General features: G+C 35.1%; 1 protein-coding gene across 2 annotated transcripts in view; it reads right to left on the reverse strand.

Annotated features, from left to right (window-relative positions):
- The window catches only part of GAREM1 (GRB2 associated regulator of MAPK1 subtype 1), a 193352-nt gene that overhangs the window by 13312 nt on the left and 159337 nt on the right, over nt 1-20703 (reverse strand). For both annotated transcript variants that reach the window (XM_074277466.1, XM_074277457.1), the window contains exon 4: nt 7587-8753. In XM_074277466.1, the coding sequence (XP_074133567.1) occupies nt 7587-8753 (1167 nt within the window). The remainder of the gene's footprint in view (nt 1-7586; nt 8754-20703) is intronic.

Below are 20703 nucleotides of genomic sequence, written 5' to 3' on the forward strand. Positions count from 1 at the left end.
TATAGACTGTCTCTCACTTCCTGGATTAAAGAAACAGTTTAAGAAAGGTAAACAAAGTACTTACTATGAAACATTCTTTGCTGAATAGGCTTCAGACTCCCTTTGAGGAGAAAAAAGTATTTCAATTTCATAACTGTGTTTGCTCAATGCTATTTTTAATGGAGTAACTAACCACAAAAATGAGTCAAACTGGCAGAAAAGTTAAAAAGTCCTAGTTTCACATTTAAGTTCCTATTTGCATATGTAGCTAGGAAAGTATACATATTGTACACATTAGTAATTCACTTGTTAGCCTTTGTAATTAGACATAGGGCTGCTGATAAGACTTATTTAATGAATAAAAAAAATATGACTAAGTGTTTTCAGGACAAAACTAATTAATTCTAGAAGAAACATATCATACCCTCCTTATTAATATACCTTATTAATACACCAGGAGAAAGTATTTGAGCAGCTAAGTCATGTAGTGGGTAGACTGCTGGGCATGGAATCAGGAAAATAGTGAGTTCAAATCTAGTCTCAGGCACTTCCTAGCTGGGTGACCAGTCATGTATTGTTTGCCTCAGTTTCCTCAAATGTAAAATGATTGGGAGATGACAGATCATTCTAATATCTTTGCCAAGAAAACTCCAAATGGGGTAATGAAGAGTTAGAGACATGACTGGAAAAACAACAGAACAAAAAAGGATATTTGTTGGAAAGAGCAAAATTTCTTTGGCATGAGTATCTGGGGAGATAATTTATGATAGGATCATAAAGAGCTAGAAGAGTCCTTACATTCAGTCAAGTGAAATTCTTTATCTTCCAAAGGAACCATATGAAGCCTCTCCAGATCCTCCTTTCTAAATTATCTTAAACTTAACTACTTTGGATTTATTCTTTTTATATTTATTCTGCAAGTACTTTTATATATTCTAGTCATTGCCCTCTTTGAAAGTATTCATTGTTTCATTTATTGAACTGCTATCTGTGGTACCTAGATATGAGGAAACAGACTTTCCAAGTGTCAAACCTGGAATTTAATCTCACTTCTGATTCCAAAGTCACGCTCGCTATTGTACTATACTGCCTTCTACCATAGTCCTCCAAAAGAAAAGAAAGATTATCTTGCTTTGGAATGTAGATTATCTCTAAACATTAAAAATTATCACTTTGTATCTGTGCTGATAATTATTCAGTTTTTCTATCCTCCTCAGATTATGGGGAACAATAAGCTTAATTCACTCAGAATATTACTTTCCTTCATTACTACTTTTCAAGATAAGACAAGAGAGTTAAGGTAATGCTGGAGAGGATCAAATTGACAGAAATGTACTTAGTGCTTTGTAAAACTTAACTTGCTACACAAATGCTAATAATATTATAATTGCTATTAATTATCTAATAGTTTTGTAATTATATTTTATTGAACTTTGCTTTCAAAATTCCCAGGCTCTGGATTTCATGTTCTTTTGATTCCATTCTCTTCTTCTCCCCGCTGTTCCTCCCTCCCCCATAACAAAATCATTAGAGCCTTAAGAAATCTAATTTATAAAAGAGGCTTTTATACAAAAAGTTCACAACCTCATCAAGTAGCCATAAGTGGATGTTTTCAGTCATAGAAATTTTTTTTTAAAGGTTTAGAGCAATGATATCACAATAAAATGAACTTCTATTTTATCAATTGGCAAAGAACAGATAGGAATTGAAAAGTCAAAAATCTTGTGACTCTCAGACACATTTAATTTTTATTTTTCCAGTTTTATACATTAAAGACAAGGACCTAACACAGACCTGGCTCTGAAATGGACTCGATATTCCAAGCCTCCGGCAAGAGAGGCAAGTGGGAGGGAGCAGGCAGTCACCAATTGGGAAGCATGAACATCAGCTGGTTCTGAAAAGAAGTAGTTGTTTAAAGTCTGGGCAGGCGGGGACAAGGATATTGCCATAGTGTCAATAGAGAGAATATGCCATTAAGATGGGGGGAGGGGAGAACTACCAGCAAGAGAGAATTCTATGCTAGAATTCTGAAAATTTTTGAGAATTTTCTGAAAAAAAGGACTTTAACAATGGGCAGATGCATTTATATGCATATATGACTGCCATTAGTTGAGTTCAAGAAAGTATCAACCCATGATAGAATTCAGTATTTTAATTTATACTTTTTTCCTCAAAGGATAATAATATGAAAGACATATAATTCTTCAGAATACATTTTTTAAATTAAAAAAAATCATTTTTAAAAGATGGGCAGCAAAGAATCTGGTATAATAAGCTTTCAAACTATGTACTTTCAGTCTTTCTGCCAGAAAATACATAGAAATATATTTACATAATGGTTATATTCTTGAAAAATTGTATGCAAACCATTTTAAGTTTGCTAATTAGTAGAGCCCTATTGATGATTTCTTTTGTAAATATTATTTTTGCAAATCAACATTCCCAAATTTGTCCTTTTTGGAATACATATGAATTCTTCCATATCTAAAGGCCAATACCTCTATCAAGTAGAGTCCTAAAATGAATTATAAATCACCACGACTTCTTTTACCTCCTTCTAAAGGAACTTTCACCTCAATGTTTCATGATTTTCTGCCCTAGAACCTTTTGGAGACAGCATCAGTGATTTAAGAGTTGGAGGAGAGTTTTATTCCCACTGACAGCCAGTAGAAGAGAGGGTACCTGAAATCCAACTTCCAACTTTAGGTCATATTTTTTGCATATCTTCTGGGGCAGAAGGGAGTGTGGATTCGGAGGAGAGGTGGTCCAAACCCACATACTCCCTTCCTACCCTCAGTTATGGAAACCAAGGGTGCAGGTTTACTGCATTATGAATGTATTTCTTAATAATTTAACATGCATAAAACTGTCCTGCCATTTTTATTAGATGCCTATCTTTTAACTAGTCATTGACAAAGTTTTTTGAATGCTGTATTCCTGATCTCATTGTCCCATGAAGCCCTGTGGTTTTTATTATTCAATTTTACACAGTGGGATGCCTTTTGGGAACATGTATGTCTGTAAGTCATATTACAGTAGAACTTCAAACATAATAGCCAATAGCAAAAAAAAAAAAAAAAAAAAAAAAAAAAAAAAAGAGAGAGACAGAGAGAGAGAGAGAGAGAGAGAGAGAGAAAGAGAGAGATATGAATGGAATAAAAATGATTTATAAAAAGGAAAAAGTGATGATCTGATTAGAACTGATGGAATTTAAGAGAATTTGTTTAAGAAACAAGCTAATGTCACACATCTTTAATCTCTGTGGCTTGGGAGGCTGAGGCTGGTGGCTCTCTTGAGTTTGGAAGTTGCAGGGATGCTAAAGCTTACTTAGGGTGGCACAAATTTGGTAAAGCCGCAGGAAATGGAGAGCCACCAGGTTGCTGAGGAGTAGATGAATTGTACTAAAGAAGGTCAAAAATCCAAAACACAAACCAACAGAAAAATATACATAAAATGAATGGCCTGTCATGACACCCTGATCCCAAGACAGACTAGTACAAGTTTAAAAATGAAAAAAAAGTTACCAAAATATGTTAGGCTTATTATCTTAGTTCAGCCTCATCTGAACCAATTTTTGGCAAACAACAGTTATTTCTATCTTCACAGAAAAGGAAACATTTTGCTATCTCCCACAGACTTTTTTGATAATTGGGGGAGGGGAAATTTTAAAAAAGAGTAATTCTTTTAAAGAAAGAAATATGTGCTTCAGTACTGAAAGCAAAATGTTCTTTTAAAGATAATAGGATTTAGTGTTAGAAGAGATCTTTTATAACAGGTAGCTACAAACTCACATTAAAGTAAATTTAACAGTACCAAAAAAAGAGATAATTCTTCTGCCAAGCACATTGTCTATTTGGTTTCTCAGAATAATTAATCTGCTTAAAATGTAGACAGTGAAATGTATAGATAAAAAGAAACCCAGATGTTTCATTTCTGAATAGTGATGATTTCATCTCATTTACACAGAAGTCAATATATTTTTAAGGGAGAGGATGTTTTTGTAGAAGAGGCTAATGGATATCATGCAGCATCATATACTCAGAGTAAGAAAAAATCTTACAGACTACCTAATATAACCTTCCTAAGATTTATATATGATAAATTTGAGGTCCAGAGAAGTTAAGTGATCTGTCCACATCACAAAGTGGCTGGATTGGGATTAAAACCTAATTGCTATGACTTATTCAAGCTCTACTTCTACTGGACCAAGCTGTTTTCAGCACCAATATGAAGTGAAGACCAGGATAAGTCAAGATGCAATAAGGTTTTTCTATATATTTTTTGCTTCAATTAGTCAATTAGGGCAGTTACATGGTGCAGTGTCTGGAGTTAGGAATATTCTTCTTCCTGAGTTCAAATCCTATTTCAGACACTTACTATCTAATTCATTTTTTTTTTTTTTGGAGGCTGGGGTTAAGTGACTTGCCCAAGGTCACACAGCTAGGAAGTGTTAAGTGTCTGAGACCAGATTTGAACTCGGGTCCTCCTGAATTCAAGGCTGGTGCCCTATCCTCTGTGCCACCTAGCTGTCCCACTATCTAATTCATTTAACCTTCTTTGCTTCAATTTCTGCATCTATAAAATGAGATAGAAAAGGAAATGGCAAAACTGCTGCAGTATCTTTGCCAAGAAAACCCCAAAAGGGCTTACAAAGAATCAAACATGACTGAATAACAAAACAAACAAAAGCAGTCAATAAACTACTTTTTCTTTCTTGCTTACTTTTAAATAGAACTCTCTAAATCATTTCTAGATCTTTTTTCAAGTCTATGGAGAGATGTTTGTAGACCCTCATTTCAAGATATCTTTTGATGTTCTTCCCACAGTTACAGCCCTTCTAAAAGGATTTTTGGGTAGTAGTCATCACCTTCCCAGACAAAGTCAAGACTGACTACCCCTAAAAACGTATTATATCTATAATTAGCTAGAGGAGTTGCTGCTAGACACATGGCACATCTCTCTCCTAGAACTTTGTTTTTACCATCCACAGCAGAAATTTTATTTAATTCTGTGGGAGCATTTGAGTTTATGCTCCATTAAAGTTTCCCTTTGAAAACTGCAAGCTAAAGCCACATCTAACAGTTATGGTGTTTTCTGGATCCCACGCACATCCTAAAAATGGAAAATTTTATTTAATAGTCACAAAACTAATTTAAAAATGACAGCATATTAAATGCCTAAATATTTTTTAAAATTTTAAAATAAGTTAAATTACTTCAGGCTGCCATCTCCCTCCCCAATTCAAATCATTCTTATGTTTATAGCAGGCCATAAACACTAGCCAGGCTTTGAAAAATCTTTCTGACTCCCTAGGAAATTATCCCTTAGAATGAAGTGGCCAAAAACATTTCCTCTTCTGTACTTCAGCTTTGATTTTAGTTTTAAATTTAATCTCAACATGAATTTTAAAAAATAAGCAAATGGGTCATAATTAGGCCTCTTAATATTTATTTTCCTACTCATCTATCATCAGTTACCGTCTCCCCCTTCCTCGCTCTGTCTTTGTAGCCTACATCACAGGAATAATCTTCTAATTCTTCCTTTTAAAGCCTCAGATGTGTAATGGAATGATGCCCATGTGGTATCCATCTGTCACCAGCTGTGGCCAGTGTTCTACAAGAAAAAGCATCTTTGGCTGATGCCCTGTTGGAGGGAAGAGTACCCATCTTCAGGTAAACTGTTTAGTTAGGCTGAGCTCTCTACTAAGAAGCCTATAGCAGCTGGTGGAAAAGAGAGTTTTTAGTTCTTATTTTATTATCTCAGATACTATTCTGGGAACCCAAAAACATAACAAGAGGCTAAAGCAGATCAGTAATCTAACAATTATGATGTTTACATTCCTAACAATTAGGAAGTTATGACTTCTACCAAGGGAAAGTAGCTTGAGACTAAACAAGTAGGTGGTACTAGTGTACATCAGAAATGTAGCATCAGAAAAACCTGAAATCAAATTTGGCCTCAGTTACTGTTTAAAACATGGCCTGGCAGGTAGTAGGCATGTGTCCATCTGTCCATTTCCATCCTTTTACCCCTCCCTTTCTCCTTCCCTTATTCTTTTCTTCCTCCCTAGCTATCTGTCAAATCACAATGCAACTTTCAGAAAAAGATGTGGCAGATACAGCTATTTCAAGAGTAATTCTCTTTTCCAATTGCTACTGCCTGATCTGGGACATTTCATTGAACAGATTGCATTACCGGATTAAAAGGTAACTAACTTGCCAGGACACTTTATATGCTTGGCTATTCCATAGGAGGGAGCATAGTTTAAGGTACATGAAGGGATGGAGAAAGTAACATCTCAATAAATTAAAATGAGCTATTCTTATATAGTTCCAATTGAAGGCAGATTACAGTCAAAAATCTGATCTTTAGTTTGTCATTCTCCAGCACATTCAGCATCAAGCCATATCAAGTTGAAAAACACCACATAATTCTTTTTAGCTAACATGGAAATGTGTGCATTGTGCAAAACCCCTGGATTATCACTGCTGGAATGAATTTTAGCCAGGTTTATAAGTAATTCATTAGAAATCACACGGGTGATTCTCATACATGATGTTGTATTTCCACTGTCTGCCCATCCTTCCTTTTTTTGGTTTGCTTCAGGACGCAACTCCAATGTCACTTTTTACAAAAGGCCTCTCTTGGTTCCTCCTACTTGTGATTTCTCACTGAAATGACCTCCCATTTACATTGAATGTGTCTTGTATGTATATAGTTATTTGAATGGCATCTCCCACATTAGAATGTATTCTAGATAATGAAGGCTGTGCTTTTTGCCTTTCCTTATTTCCTCAGTGCTAATCCAATAATTGGCAAGTATTAAGTGCTTTAATAAATGCTTATTCACTAAGTTGTATATATATATAGTTATTTGAATGACATCTCCCACATTAGAATGTGTATTCTAGATAGTGAGGGCTGTGCTTTTTGCCTTTCCTTATTTCCTCAGTGCTAATCCAATAATTGGCAAATATTAAGTGCTTTAATAAATGTTTGTTCACTAAGTAAAAGAACCAGGATTCAAACTGAGGTATTGTCATTGAGTTCAGTGCTTCCCCATTGTATTATGGAAATACCATGGGAGAGATCCTTAAACCTCTGGAAAACCCTCTCTTTCACTCATCCAAATCTTTACATGGGTAATATACAATGAAAGTCAATCTCTCACTTGGGGAGGCATTTTAGGAAATGGTTGTAAGGAAAATTAAGGTCTGAACTGTTTGCTATCTATGAATTTACATTATATTATATTATCAATGTTTAGAGAAGAATGAAGAAATCATTTTGGGCCACTCAAACCAGCAAAAGAACCAACCACAACTGTACCTGTGATAACCCTACAATGCATTACGTATCATTTCTATTCAAATTCAGAACTGGTTCTTGGTCCAGTTGCCCCAAATTTTGATTAAAGAAATGATACAGCAATGTGGTCTTGACTATAAAACTACGAATATAAGTTTCCCTGAAAATTCTTCTCTCTCCGTACCCACTGAGAACAGGAATAAATTAGAGAGTAAGGGAGACAGAGTTAGAAGCAATGACTTCCTCTCTCTCCCTCCAAGCAAGTGAAACTCAGTTATATAAACATTTACATGACTTACAGCTTCAGATTTCGGAGGCACTGGAGGTGGAGGTAGGGCCACATCTGAAGATGTCGTGGCTGCCAGTGTCCCAGCAACAGGGAGAGAAGTGCCACATTTTGACCGGATAGAGCTTCTGTAATTATCACATTTGGTTTTTTCGCTCAAGGAACCAGTAAGGGGTTGGCTGTCTGTCTTGCCTTGGTCAAGCCACAGCTCTTCATAAGGGAGTTCTGGCTTTGATGGGAAACACACGGATTCATCGCCAACTTCAGGGAAAAGATAATCACTCCCACTATCACCGGAGTCCTGGTACTGGAGGGGGTCATGAGAAAATGGAGTCCACTCCCCTCCCAGATCCCTGCAGCCATGGAGGTTCACCTCACTGTTGCCATGTAGGTTATTCCCATACACACAGACAGAGAGCCGGTGGAAGGACTGTGTTAACTCGTCCCGGGCGTAGCTGAGGGAGTTGGGGATGTGGTTGTGGCCGGAACACCGGCTCTTCTTAGGACTCTTGCACTCGTCGTTCCAGTCTGTCTTCACATCACGGACGGCGCGGGAATACTCATCGATGTCAAACTGTTCTTGGCAGACACCGAGCCAATGCTGGACCAGGGTTTCAGGCCAGATCTCTCCCTTCACAAGGTTTTCTGGGAGGCTAAACTTGGGGACTGTCAGGTGCAAAGGAAAATGCATGGGGAGGACTTTGCTGCCACGGAGCACACAGCAAACCACCACCGTCTTGGTCTGGATGTTCACAAACTTGTACCGGTGACCTTCCCTAATGAAGTGAAGATCGTACGGGTTTCTGGGCGGGGGGCTCGGCACAATCACATTGACAGGCAGCCTGGTCTTTTCCACGATGTTGCGGATGGTATGTTCGCCCTCCTGCATCTGGAGCTCCAGCGGGCTGCGGGTACTAAATCGGCCCTTGCACTGAAATGGAAGGCTGATGCTTTCATTGGTTCTGTGATTCATGCAAATGAGGCAAGGCATTTTGCCTTTACCCAGCTTGCCGATGGAATTGAGTTTTCCAATCTTCTTGAAGATTGTGTTGAATCGTGACTTCTCCTTATATGTTTTTGCATAAAGGATCTCTGCCTGGCCCATTAAAGTGAGTTCATCCCCAGTGCAAAGAGTGATGTTGTAAACTTCTGTGTCTTCATTGCATTCTCCGGCAGCAACCTGCAAAATACAAAGATCAACTTTAAGGTGGTTGATTTTCCTGCTCAGAGAGAGAAAAGACTTTCCATTAAGAAAATGAAAAAACAGAGTTTTATTGTTAGCCAATGAGATAAAGTAAATAAGACTGTTAAATATTATTGTTATTGGGCAGCTGGGTGGCACAGTGGATAGAACACAAGCCCTGAAGTCAGGAGGACCTGAGTTCAAATCTAGCCTCAGACACTTAATACTTCCTAGCTATATGACCCTGGACAAGTCACTTAACCCCAACTGCTTCAGCAAAAAAGGAAAAAAAAAGATATGATTATTATTACTGATAACAAAAATTATAAAGCTGGTATCTTCCTGATTAACTCAACTGATTCACGCTGATGTTATGTAGACCTACAGACAGATAGGTAATAGACTACATAGAGCACTGGGCCTGGAGTCTGAAAGAGCAGAATTCAAATTCAGCTTCAGATGCTTACTTGCTGTATGTCCATGAAGGAGTCACTTAATCTGTCTGCCTCAATTTCCTCAACTGTAAAATGGGGATAATAATAGTACCTATTTCCCTGAGATGTTGTGAAGATTAAATGAAATAATATTTGTAAAATTCTCTGCTGAGTGGCTGATCCATAAATTAATGCATAATTCCTTCCAAATAAAAGTCTAGATAGTCACTGAAATAAAGCTACAAAAGTTAACATCTATTCCACTGGTGTTGTGATGTTAGATAAGGGTCTTAGTGACAAAACTCGGAATAGTAAATGAATTAAATAAAACCTGAGTGACATTTCTTTTTCTTCTTGATAAATGGGAATAAATTTGGGTAATCCACAGCTCTACATGCTCTAAGAATCTAAACTCCTTTAGGTCAGAGATAATTTTATTTCCATCACTATGTCCTTCTCAGGGCCTGGCAAAGTACTGGCACACAGAGGGCATTTAATCAAAGCTTACTGAATGATCTAAATGATTGTGAATGGAGTTTGCAGCACAGATAGAAATTTACACTCTGTCTATACTAATAAGTTTAGTTTTACAACTTTCTCCTGAAGCAAATAGGTTAAGCACTTGTAGCTTTATTTCTTAAGTTTTATGGAAAATTTTTACATTACTGTACCACTTTTGAGTATATAGCAGGTATTCAAAAACTACTTGGATGGTTGATTACTATTTCAAATATATATAATGTCCATCAGTTGATTGCTCTCTTATTTCTAGTAGATTAAAGGACCAAGACTTTTGGGACACAGGATTTCCAAGATAACTCTTTAAGAAAGAACATTTACTCCATATATGAGTAAATGGAGGTTAAATGGTTTACCTAAGATCACAGAACATTATTATTTGGCAGGTTTTGGATTAAAACAAATGAACCCTACTCCCCAAACTCACTATGGTTTAAAGAATTTTAGGATTACTACCTCTTACATTTTCCTAAAGAAAAAATGGATATTCTTTATGATCCTATTCCTTGGACTATATGTTTAATTTTTTCAAGGACTTTACATTTCATTTCCAGTATTTTATAACATGTGGGTCCTTTACTACATCTTACTAGATAAATTTCTATGGTATAGTAGAAAAAAGTACTTGATGATGCTCCAAGAGACTTGGGTTTTACCTCTTATTGGTTCTATCTAATCTTCTAGGAATGTTGAACAACTTTAAGAATATTATGTTCTTCACTGTCTTAAAAGTAGAGCTAATGATTAGTATCATATCATAATTACAAAGGCTAGAATCTTCCCCTTTCCATCCTCTCCCCTCCTTTTCTTTCCCTCACTCCTTTCCTTCCTTCCATAGTATTTTTCCAATTACATGTAAAGACAACTTTTAACATTCACTTTTTTAAATTTTGAGTTCCAAATTTTTCGCTCTCCTTCCCTAAAATGGTGAGCAATTTAAAATAGGTTATATATGTACAATAACATAAAACATTTTTCCATATTAGTCATGTTGTGAAAGAAGAAGCACATCAAAAAGGCAAAGAAAAACCACAAAAAAAGTGAAAACAGTATGCTTTAATCTGCATTCAGATGCTATCAGTTCTTTCACTGGATATAGATAACATTTTGCTAGGATACTTTCTTAGAATTCTAGCAAAGATAAGATTGCAAGAGTTAAAGCTTGTTATTGTTTTATTTATTTTTCTTATATTAACAGAACTGACCGACAGAAGAAAGGTCAGGAGCCCAGTCTTTGAAAGCAACTTCTTTGCTGCTAATTTAGTTTCTCTGTCTTATTTCCTCTCTAGAATGGGCAATTGGATACCATAATAATAAGAGGAAGATCGCTGGTGTTTGATAGATCTGATGATATATTTAGAAAGAGAATGAGCCTTAGAGGTCATACTTTAATGTGACAGAAGAAGAAACTGAGACTCAGACAAGTAATTTGCGCAAGGTCATTCAGAAAATAAGTGACAAAGGGTGAATTTGAAGCCAAGCTCTGAGTCCAAAGCAGCTGGTGTTCTTTCTACTATGCTATGATCACCAATAGGGATAACTGGGTGATGTAATGGATAGAGTGCCAGCCTGAAATTAGGAAGACTCACCTTCCTGAGTTCAAATCTGGCCTCAGACACTTAATAACTATATGACCCCAGGCAAGTCATTTAACCTTGATTGTCTCAATTCCTCATCTGTAAAATAAGCTGGAAAGGGAAATGGAAAATCACGCCAGTATCTTTGCCAAGAAAACCCTAAATGGGGTCATGAGAAGTCAGACAAGACTGAAATAATTGAACAAGCATAACAACTAAAGAGTTGGGCCAGATCTTTTCAAATGTTTTCTGGGAAGCCATCTATCTGGAGCTATCATCTCAGAGAAAAAGTGAATCCCTACCCTTAGAAGAAATCATGAAAATTCATCTTAGTTAGAAGAGATCAGTTGGCCCAATCCCTTCATTTTTTTATAGATTAGAAAACTGAGATTCACAGAATAATGTGACTTCCCCAAGAGTACATAGGTAGTGAATGCTGGGCTTCTGACTCCAATCTACTATGAGAGTTGCTTTCTTCTATACTTTACTTTTCTAGTAATAACAGTGCTCAAGTAACATAAGTAAAATGAATTTGGGTTATAGGAGTTTTAAATACTTCTTTGACTTGTGTCACTATGGATCTGGCACTGGACTTAGAATCAGGAAGATTCTAATCTAGCCTCAGATACTGACTAGCTATGTGACTCTGGGTAAGTTATTTAACTTTGACTTGGTTTTTCAACTATAAAATGAGCTAGAGAAGGACATGGCAAACCACTGCAGTATCTCTAACAAGAAAATTTTTTAAAAAATGGAGTTGTAGGGAGCCAGATACACTGAACATCAACAAAAAATTTAAAAATAAAAAGTTTATCAGCAAACAATGGCATCAACAAAATATTGGGATCTAATTTGCTATTCTTATACAATCTACAAAAAAACTAACATTTAAAGGGACTGTTCAATATTTAAGAAGCATCTCAGCTTTGAAGTTTTGACTATATTTTGACTTCTAATGCAGGAGCTCATTATAAAGATTAGCTTGCTATTACCCCTAACCTTTCAGCCTATTATACAATTATTTTGAAAGCTTTCTCCTTTTATCTAGAGTCAATTAAAAAGGAAATCATCATATTTCCGAATATAATTTTGCTTGGTATGTGGGCTCAGGAAGATATCTTATTACTTCTGCCTTTCCAAAATGCCCATCTACTCTACCCAATGCATCAACCTCAACCATTATTCTAATATATTAGTCTTTCCTCTGCCAAGCAGGGTTATTGTAGACATATTATCTCACAAATGTGCAAGCTTCTTGCTTTCCAGAATTACGTTGGCTGCTTATAGGGGAAAGTATAAATGTTGGAATAATCTAGAATATTTGTTCACAGTATGAGGAGGAAACCTCAAGACCTGAGGTACTGCTGCTTTTCTCATTACAAGTCTGAAGAAAAATTTGCTATTTATCCATTTGTTTTAAGTTAAGGATAATTGACATCAATATCTGAACCACATGAACTCTTTGCCTACTTCTCAAAGTCATGTAGCAAATTCCTACCAAAAAGTAGTGACATAAAACTTACCTAAATTTTGTTACATTTATATATTTCACAGGATCCCTAGGCTTTCTCATGTGCAAAATGAAGAGGCAGGCTGAGGTCTCTTTTGGCTTTAATGTCCTATGAATCAACCAGTCTTTTATCTTGAGTATTTTTTGCTAACTTAAGAATTGATCCTAAGAAATAACAAATATACCCTTGCCCTAATTTGCCTCTATCCACTCACATATGCACCCATCACCTCCCTTCCTTTCTGTCCCCCCCTCTAACTCCCAGCTTTCAAGAAACAATAACACATCCAGTGAACATGGGCACTAGTCTCTGAAAGGTTCATGTATCAAAATGCTATCTAGATATGTTCAACAAAAATTAGATGCACATGCACATGTGTTTGTTTCTAAGATAATAAAAAAGCTGTTGCTATTTCCATACCGAAAAGAAACAGAACCTATGTGAACAAATCTGTGATTATTTGCTTCCCCATCTGATATCATCATTCATGTTAGCAAATTAGCTAATGCATAAATTATGAGGCTATCTTACCAATTTTGTGGTTAATGCTTGTGACCAATAAAGAATGCCATAAATAAATGTTCTTCCTCTGGCAGTGAAGGCCAACAATCTGCCCAGATTTGTGAAGAGGTGATTGATTTGCTTCTGTGTTTCTTTTTGCAGCCAATAGAAAGAATACATTCCTTCTAAGTGCTTAACTATGTGTGCCTGGTTACCATTTTTTTTTTCTTCCAGTTTCAATGTTTCCTGAGAGGAAGTCATTCAAACTGTGTTATCTAAATAACCCTAATAGGTCTAATCCAGGAAACTATCAAGATTTTATTATCCATAATACCCAACCAGAATTTATACCCCATGGTAAAGCAACATTTTTAAACACTGATGTAATAAAGAAATGTATGTATCTTTTTACTAAGAGCTTTGGCAACCATTTTCTCTGAATATCAATTCTACAAAGATCTATCCTGTAGAAAAGAAAAAGGAATTGAGACTGGGGGATTAGTATTCAGGATCAATTGCCAAGAGTAATGCATATTTTATGAATATTAGGATACTTCTTTATAATAGCAATTTCAAAAATGCATTATTTCTTTGTGAGGGCTCAATATTACTATCACCATTTTTTTTTCTTAAAAAAAATTTTTTTTTTTCTGTAAAGTGATCAGCTCAAAATGGTGAAAAAGCATGGTGATGTTTTTGCCTGAAGTAGTAACACTGTTAATTGAGAACCTAGTAAAAGATTTGCAAAATCTTAGTAGTCAAAAATATTTAATTATATCTTAAAATACTAAATTTATTGACTTTGTAAATTTTCAAAAATGTTTATTCATTCCTTAATAAATTATAAGAATAAATTACAAGTCTTGTTAAAAATAAAAAAACTTTTTTTAAAAAAAGAGAAAACATAATCCATAATTAATATTAGCTCTACCTTTTAAAGTTTCTTTTGGCTGCCAAATTCCCTTTTGTAATGTATACTGAAATTTCACTTATGTAGAACTTAATTCTCATTTTCTCTTTCTCTCTCTGTCTCTGTTTCTCTCCTCCCTCACACATTCCCAGCCACTCACCCCCCCCCCCCATACACAAAAGAAGGAGCTGAGAATGGGGGGAGGGAGGGGAAGAAAGGTTTCTGGATAGCTGAAATAGCCATACACTAAAGTCAGGAATTTTATTAATACAGCAGTCTCATGCATTTATTCAGAGTCTAGTATTTACTGTTTCCTAGACATAATTGTAACAAGCTTGGTTGTCTAGTTTCCAAGTCCACATTGGATTAAAGAGGACAAATCAGAAGGGGAAGGACCCTTCTAGGCAGACATACCAACAGCAGCAAAAATTCACAACAAAAAAATGCTATGGAACTCAAAAATATAGAAATAAGTAGTCATGGGATAAACATGCCCCAACTTCAACAGGCCTTAAGTATAATTATTAGGTGACAGCACATGATCATGACAACGAATCATCATGAAAATAGGTTCAACATGTTCTGTTTAGGAAAGCAGAGAAGGAAGTTGTGACATGTTCTCTTGGAGAGTACTGGAAAGGTTTCCATCCAAAATGGTTAAAATTAAAATATATTATTCAGAATGAATCATTGAGTGTTCTAATTAAATATTTTACTATGTGCTAGCATTTCTGAGTTTAATTATATGGATATTTTGGTAAATATGAATTTATTTATAACATTTCAAAATTTGAATTTGTTTTAAGAATTGTGAACAACTTTCTGGCATCATTAGATACTTGCTCTGTATTAGACAAGAGAAGAAGATTTTCTCCTGAACATAAAGGACAGGAATGTTATTGTGGCAGTACTTATGAACTAATAAATAAGAATGAACTGTGTTGGGGAAAAAAAGGATTGAAGACTTCTTGGGACATCATTTCATGATATAATAAACACTGACCGACCATGGATGATCAATTTTACTATAGAAGGACTGCTACTAAACTATTCATGAAAAAAAAAAAATTTAAGCTGGCTTTTACTTTAAAAAAATACGTTTAATGCTTTAAAAAAAAGGCCATACCAGGACATGTTGAATTTTTGACAACAAACAAAAAGTCTGCTATTATAATATTTAAATAGTGATTTTTCTGCATTTTTTTTAAACCTGGTTTTTATCTGTGGTAGTAACTATTGTTAACTGGGAACTTAGTAAAAGATTTACAAAATCTTAGTAGTTGAAAATATTAATTATATCTTAAAACACTAAATTTATTAACTAAATTTTCAAATGTTTAATTCATTCCTTAATGAATTATAAGAATAAAAATTTAAAGATAGAAAGCATAATCCATATTTGATATTAGCTCCACCTCAAGCTTCTTTCAGTTGCCACTACTTTATCGCTTTATTACAAAAATGAGAGGTATAATTAACCTTTCTATGAGAGAAGCAATGTCTTCTCTGATTTTAATTTCAATTCATCAAGAAGTATTTATTCAGTACCTTCCATGTACAGATATGCTAAATGCCCAGGTTACGAATACAAAGAAGGAAATAATTCCTCTTGAAAATGATCATCTGTAGGTGAGGATGATAAGTACACACCCTGCCACATAGTCAAGGTTCCTAGGGTGATAGAACAATAGAGATAAAAACAATTATGATCTAGAGTTGACTTTCATTTCAGTTGCTAAGAAGACTAAATTTCTTAGTAAATTGTACTAATCTCATTAAGCTTCTGGTCTTAACTAAAATTTCAGTGGGCAATATTTGGTGCTTAGTCATCTCTTCCAAATCAGTGCTTCCAAAATTTTTTTAAAAATCTCTGCTTCCAGTAAAAATCTCAAGGACACAACTTTGTTAATTTTGTTCTACCATGAAAAGCAGCTGTTCACTAAATTTAAATTTTTTTGAAAGTCTGGCACTGCAACTTCATCAGTTTCTCAGTATAATAAACTTCCTCATGCTATTCTACAACTCAGCTTGCAATGTGGCCGCTTTAGGGTTGCCTAGGGTACTGGGAAGTGAAATTGACTTGTCCAGGATTACATGGTCAGTGTACGTTAAAGGCGAGTCTTGAACCCAGTTTTTCTTGATTCCAAGGTCATTACATAATGATGTCCTGAAAAAATTATTTTTTAAAAAGCGATTTTGGAATGCACTATGTAATGGGTTACTTCTTGCTCATACTGATGATAATAAAGATAATGACAGCAGCATTTATACAATCCTTTCAAGTTTGAAAAGCACTCTAGAAGTACTATGTCATTTAATCTTTACAACACCCTATAAAATAGGTGCTTGTTTTTATTTTTACTGATGAGGAAACTTAAGTTGAGAGGTTAAGTGACTTGCCAAAGAAACACAGCTAGAAAGTGCTTGAGGCAGGATTTTAAATCTGAATCCAAGTTAAGAATTCTCAACTGACAAAATGATTTTCATTCCTTGGACAATTTTTCACTCATCCTACTGAAGGGTAGGATAGTGGAAGACATGAAATGTGCATATCCACAAACAATTCTAGTTGTCAAATCCTGACTCAATTTATATTATAAATTAAGGAGTGAATGGAAAATAAGGATTTGTGATCCAATCATTTGCCAAATTTCATCATTTCTATCTTCTATCTCCTATCATCCCTTCTATCTAACCTCTTCTGCTATATTAACATAGCTACCACATTAGTTAAAGCTTTCATAACTTGATACTAAAACAACTTCCTGGCTGTTCTCTCTGCCTTAAGTCTCTAATCACTCCAGATCAACCTACACACTACTGCACAAGTAATTTTCCTTAAGCATACATCTGAGTTACTTAATCAACTCCAGTGGCTTTCAATTGCTTTGAGAATAAAATGTACTTTTCTGTGCAGCTTTTAAAACCCTACATATCCTGACCCCAACTCATCTTTACAATCTCACTGGAAATTACTTCTCCTGAACTTTATTGTCTTTGTTCCTCACACAGAATGCTACTGTCCAGACCTTTGTAATAGCGAAAGGCTGGTGTTTGACTCTTAAAGCTCTTCATAATCTGTCCCCTTCCTACTACCTTTTCAATACATCTTACACGTTATTTTCTTCCATATACTATGATCTTATGACAGTGGACTCCTTATTATTCCTCAAAAATGATACTGTTTTACATGATTTCACATATATGACTATATTAGATTCCCTACTATCTCAGGGAGGGTAGCAGGAAAGAAGAAAGGAATAAAATTCAAAACTTAAAAATGAATATTAAAAATGTTTTTTTTACATGTAAATGGGGGGAAAAAGAACATTTTATTTAAAAAAAAATCCCCAAAATGACACAATCTCTCAATAATGGGCATTTTTATAGGCTATCTAGTGCCACTGGAATGCTCTTGTTCATCTCTGCCTTCCAGCTGTCCTGGTTTCCTTCAATACTCAGCTAAAATCCCACCTCCTGCAAGAAGTCTTTTTCAGTCTTCCTTAATCTTATGTCTTTCCTCTCTTCCCCTCTAAATCCAACCCCGATTTATGCTGTATATCTATCATCCCTTCTATCTAACCTCTTCTGCTATATTAACATAGCTACCACATTAGTTAAAGCTTTCATAACTTGATACTAAAACAACTTCTTGTTTATATGAAGTTGTTTTCATATTGTCTTCCTCACGTAGACAGCAAATTCCTTAAGGTCTGAGACATTTTTTGGCTTTTTTTTGTATCTGTAGGACTTAGCATGCTGCTTGGCACATGGCATTTAATCAATTCCAGTTGACTAAACAGCAGACCTCTATTCCTGAGCATGCTCCTTTCTTTACCTCTTTCCTACTGAGGCCCTCTATTCCTTTGAGATTCAGCTCAAGTGCCATTTTTTTCATTTAGCTTTTCCTGTCAACTGCTAGGACCCTCGTTCCCCAACTACCTTGTATTCAACTTTGTGGTTGTTTAATCATGCCAGATCTTTGTGACCTCATTTGGAATTTTCTTAGCACAGACACTAGAATGGTTTTCTATTTTCTTTTTTAGCTCATTTTACTGTGGAGGAAATGGTAGTAAACAGGATTAAGGGGACTTACCAAGGGTAACGGATCTAGTAAGTATCTGTGATAGGATTTGAACTCATGAAGATGAGTCTTCCCAACTGCAGATCTGGCATGCTATGCATATACCACTTAGCTGAAAAGTAGATTAGAAACCAGAATCCAGTAATATATTGTTTGTATGTGAAAAGGAAGCTTCCAGACTCCAGACTTCCAGAAGTATAAAAGGCAATACCTAAATACAATAGAGTTGATCTACAACTCTATTGTATTTAGGTGTTGCCTTTTATATTTAACTACTTTGTATATTTATATTGTATTTTTGTATTATCATATTATATTGTATTATAATTTTATGTATAACATATAATTGTATAATATATTATATAATATTGTATATGTTGTTATGATATATTACAATTTTATTAATTATAATTATATAATATTGCATTATATTGTATATTTGCATTTATTCACTTAATATTTATACTACCTGTATCTAATTTACTTCTCCTATTAGAAAATAAGTTTTGTTAGGATTTGTTTCATTGTTTATTCATGCATCCTCTGCTACTAGCAGTATTTGGAACATAGTAAATATTAGATTAAGCTATAGAAGGATTGTGTCAGGTATGGAGTTGGGGAGAAAAAGGGGCTCACAGCAAAAGTAGTTTGACTAAAAATTAAGAAGGAGCTATAAAAGACAAGTGATAAAGAGAAATGAAGAGAATGGGGAGTAGAGAGACAGTGTCAACAATACTGAAGGCTACAGTAAGGCCAGGTCAAGGAATATCAAATTTTCAGAAAGATTTAGAGGTTAAAATATAATGCATAACCTTGGATCATAAAGGTGGGATTAGAAATTAGATTGAAAGGGACTGAGAAATAGAGTAAGCAACAGAGATAGTTCTCACAGATGTCTGGCAGTGAAAGGAAAGAGATTAAAACTTGAGGGAGAATAGAATCAATTAGTTTCTTTCTTCTTCCTTCCTTCCTTCCTTCCTTCCTTCCTTCCTTCCTTCCTTCCTTCCTTCCTTCCTTCCTTCCTTCCTTCCTTTCTTTCTTTCTTTCTTTCTAGCAAAGTAAGTCTCAAGGGTCAAATACAAACCAGCCTACCTTTCCTGCCTTACACATTACTTCTTCAAGAATTCTTAGGTTCCAGCAGAACTGGGCTCCTTGTCTCTCTCACACAGCATTCCATGTGATATCTCTACCGCCTAGAATCCATTCCTTTCTTACCTCTTCCACTTATAATCCCTAGTTTCCTTCAAAACTCATTTCAAGAGTCAAATGTACACATGAGGACTCTACTGATCCTCCAGCTAGTAGTGCCTCCTCATAGCCTGCCCTAATTGCCTTGGATTTAGTTTGTATATATTTTGTATAGTTACATGTGTATATTGTTTCAGGATACTTCTCAAGTCTACTTTGTCTTTCTCACATTCACTCTATGGTATAAGGTAAGATTAGATTTCCTGCTCTAAGCAGCACTATGGCACATTAAGGACTTAAATTTTTTAAGTGATTTATTCATTCATGGAATTTCCACCTGAAAAAAATAAATTCCTTGAAGGCAATGCTGGTACATATTGTTGTTTAGTTGTTTCTAGTCATGTTCTACTCTTTGTGATCCTATTTGGAGTTTTCTTGATAAAGAAACTGGAGTGTTTTGCCATTTCCTTTTGCCATTGAGAGAAGGGGCATGAAGACAGCATTAAGGAGGAGAAATTTTGGAGTGGGACAGAACCAATCAAGAAAAGAAGAGTTTTTCTGTGCATCAATGAAGGACAAATTGAGATCTGATAAAACAAATTTATCATGGACTCAGTTGGCATGGAAACAAATTTATCATGGATTCAGTTGACATGGAATTGTTATTTCATCTAGTGGCATCCAGAAGCCTGGGAGAATGGCAAAGGAAGGGAAATGGTGAAGCTGACCTAAGGCTGAGGATAGACAGAACATGAGAACCAGTATGCAATCCATATCAAAACTTCTTAAATTGTGGATTGTGACTCTTTGTGGGATTGTGTAACAATGTTTGTAATGAATGAATGTAACAAATGAATGTAATGAAACATTTGGCAAGAGTAAAAGTAAGTATTCCACTAAGATTTAATTCTTTATGGAAAAATAAACTAGCACATCTCATTAGTATTGCTTTCATCTTTAATAAATGGTAAAATCATATATATGTATATATATATATATATATATATATATATATATATATATATATATATATATATACACACACACACACACATGCCAAAATGTTTTAAATATATTTCTTTATGGTTTATTATCAGTAAATGTTTGAATTGCATACTTATTTTGTATACCTATATACACAGGATCATGTAAAAATTTCTCTGGTGAAAAGGGGTCATGAGAAGAAGACGTTTAAGAAACTCTTGGTCTACACATAATCATTA

The sequence above is a fragment of the Sminthopsis crassicaudata genome, chromosome 1, assembly GCF_048593235.1.
Source record: "Sminthopsis crassicaudata isolate SCR6 chromosome 1, ASM4859323v1, whole genome shotgun sequence".
Taxonomy (NCBI): domain Eukaryota; kingdom Metazoa; phylum Chordata; class Mammalia; order Dasyuromorphia; family Dasyuridae; genus Sminthopsis; species Sminthopsis crassicaudata.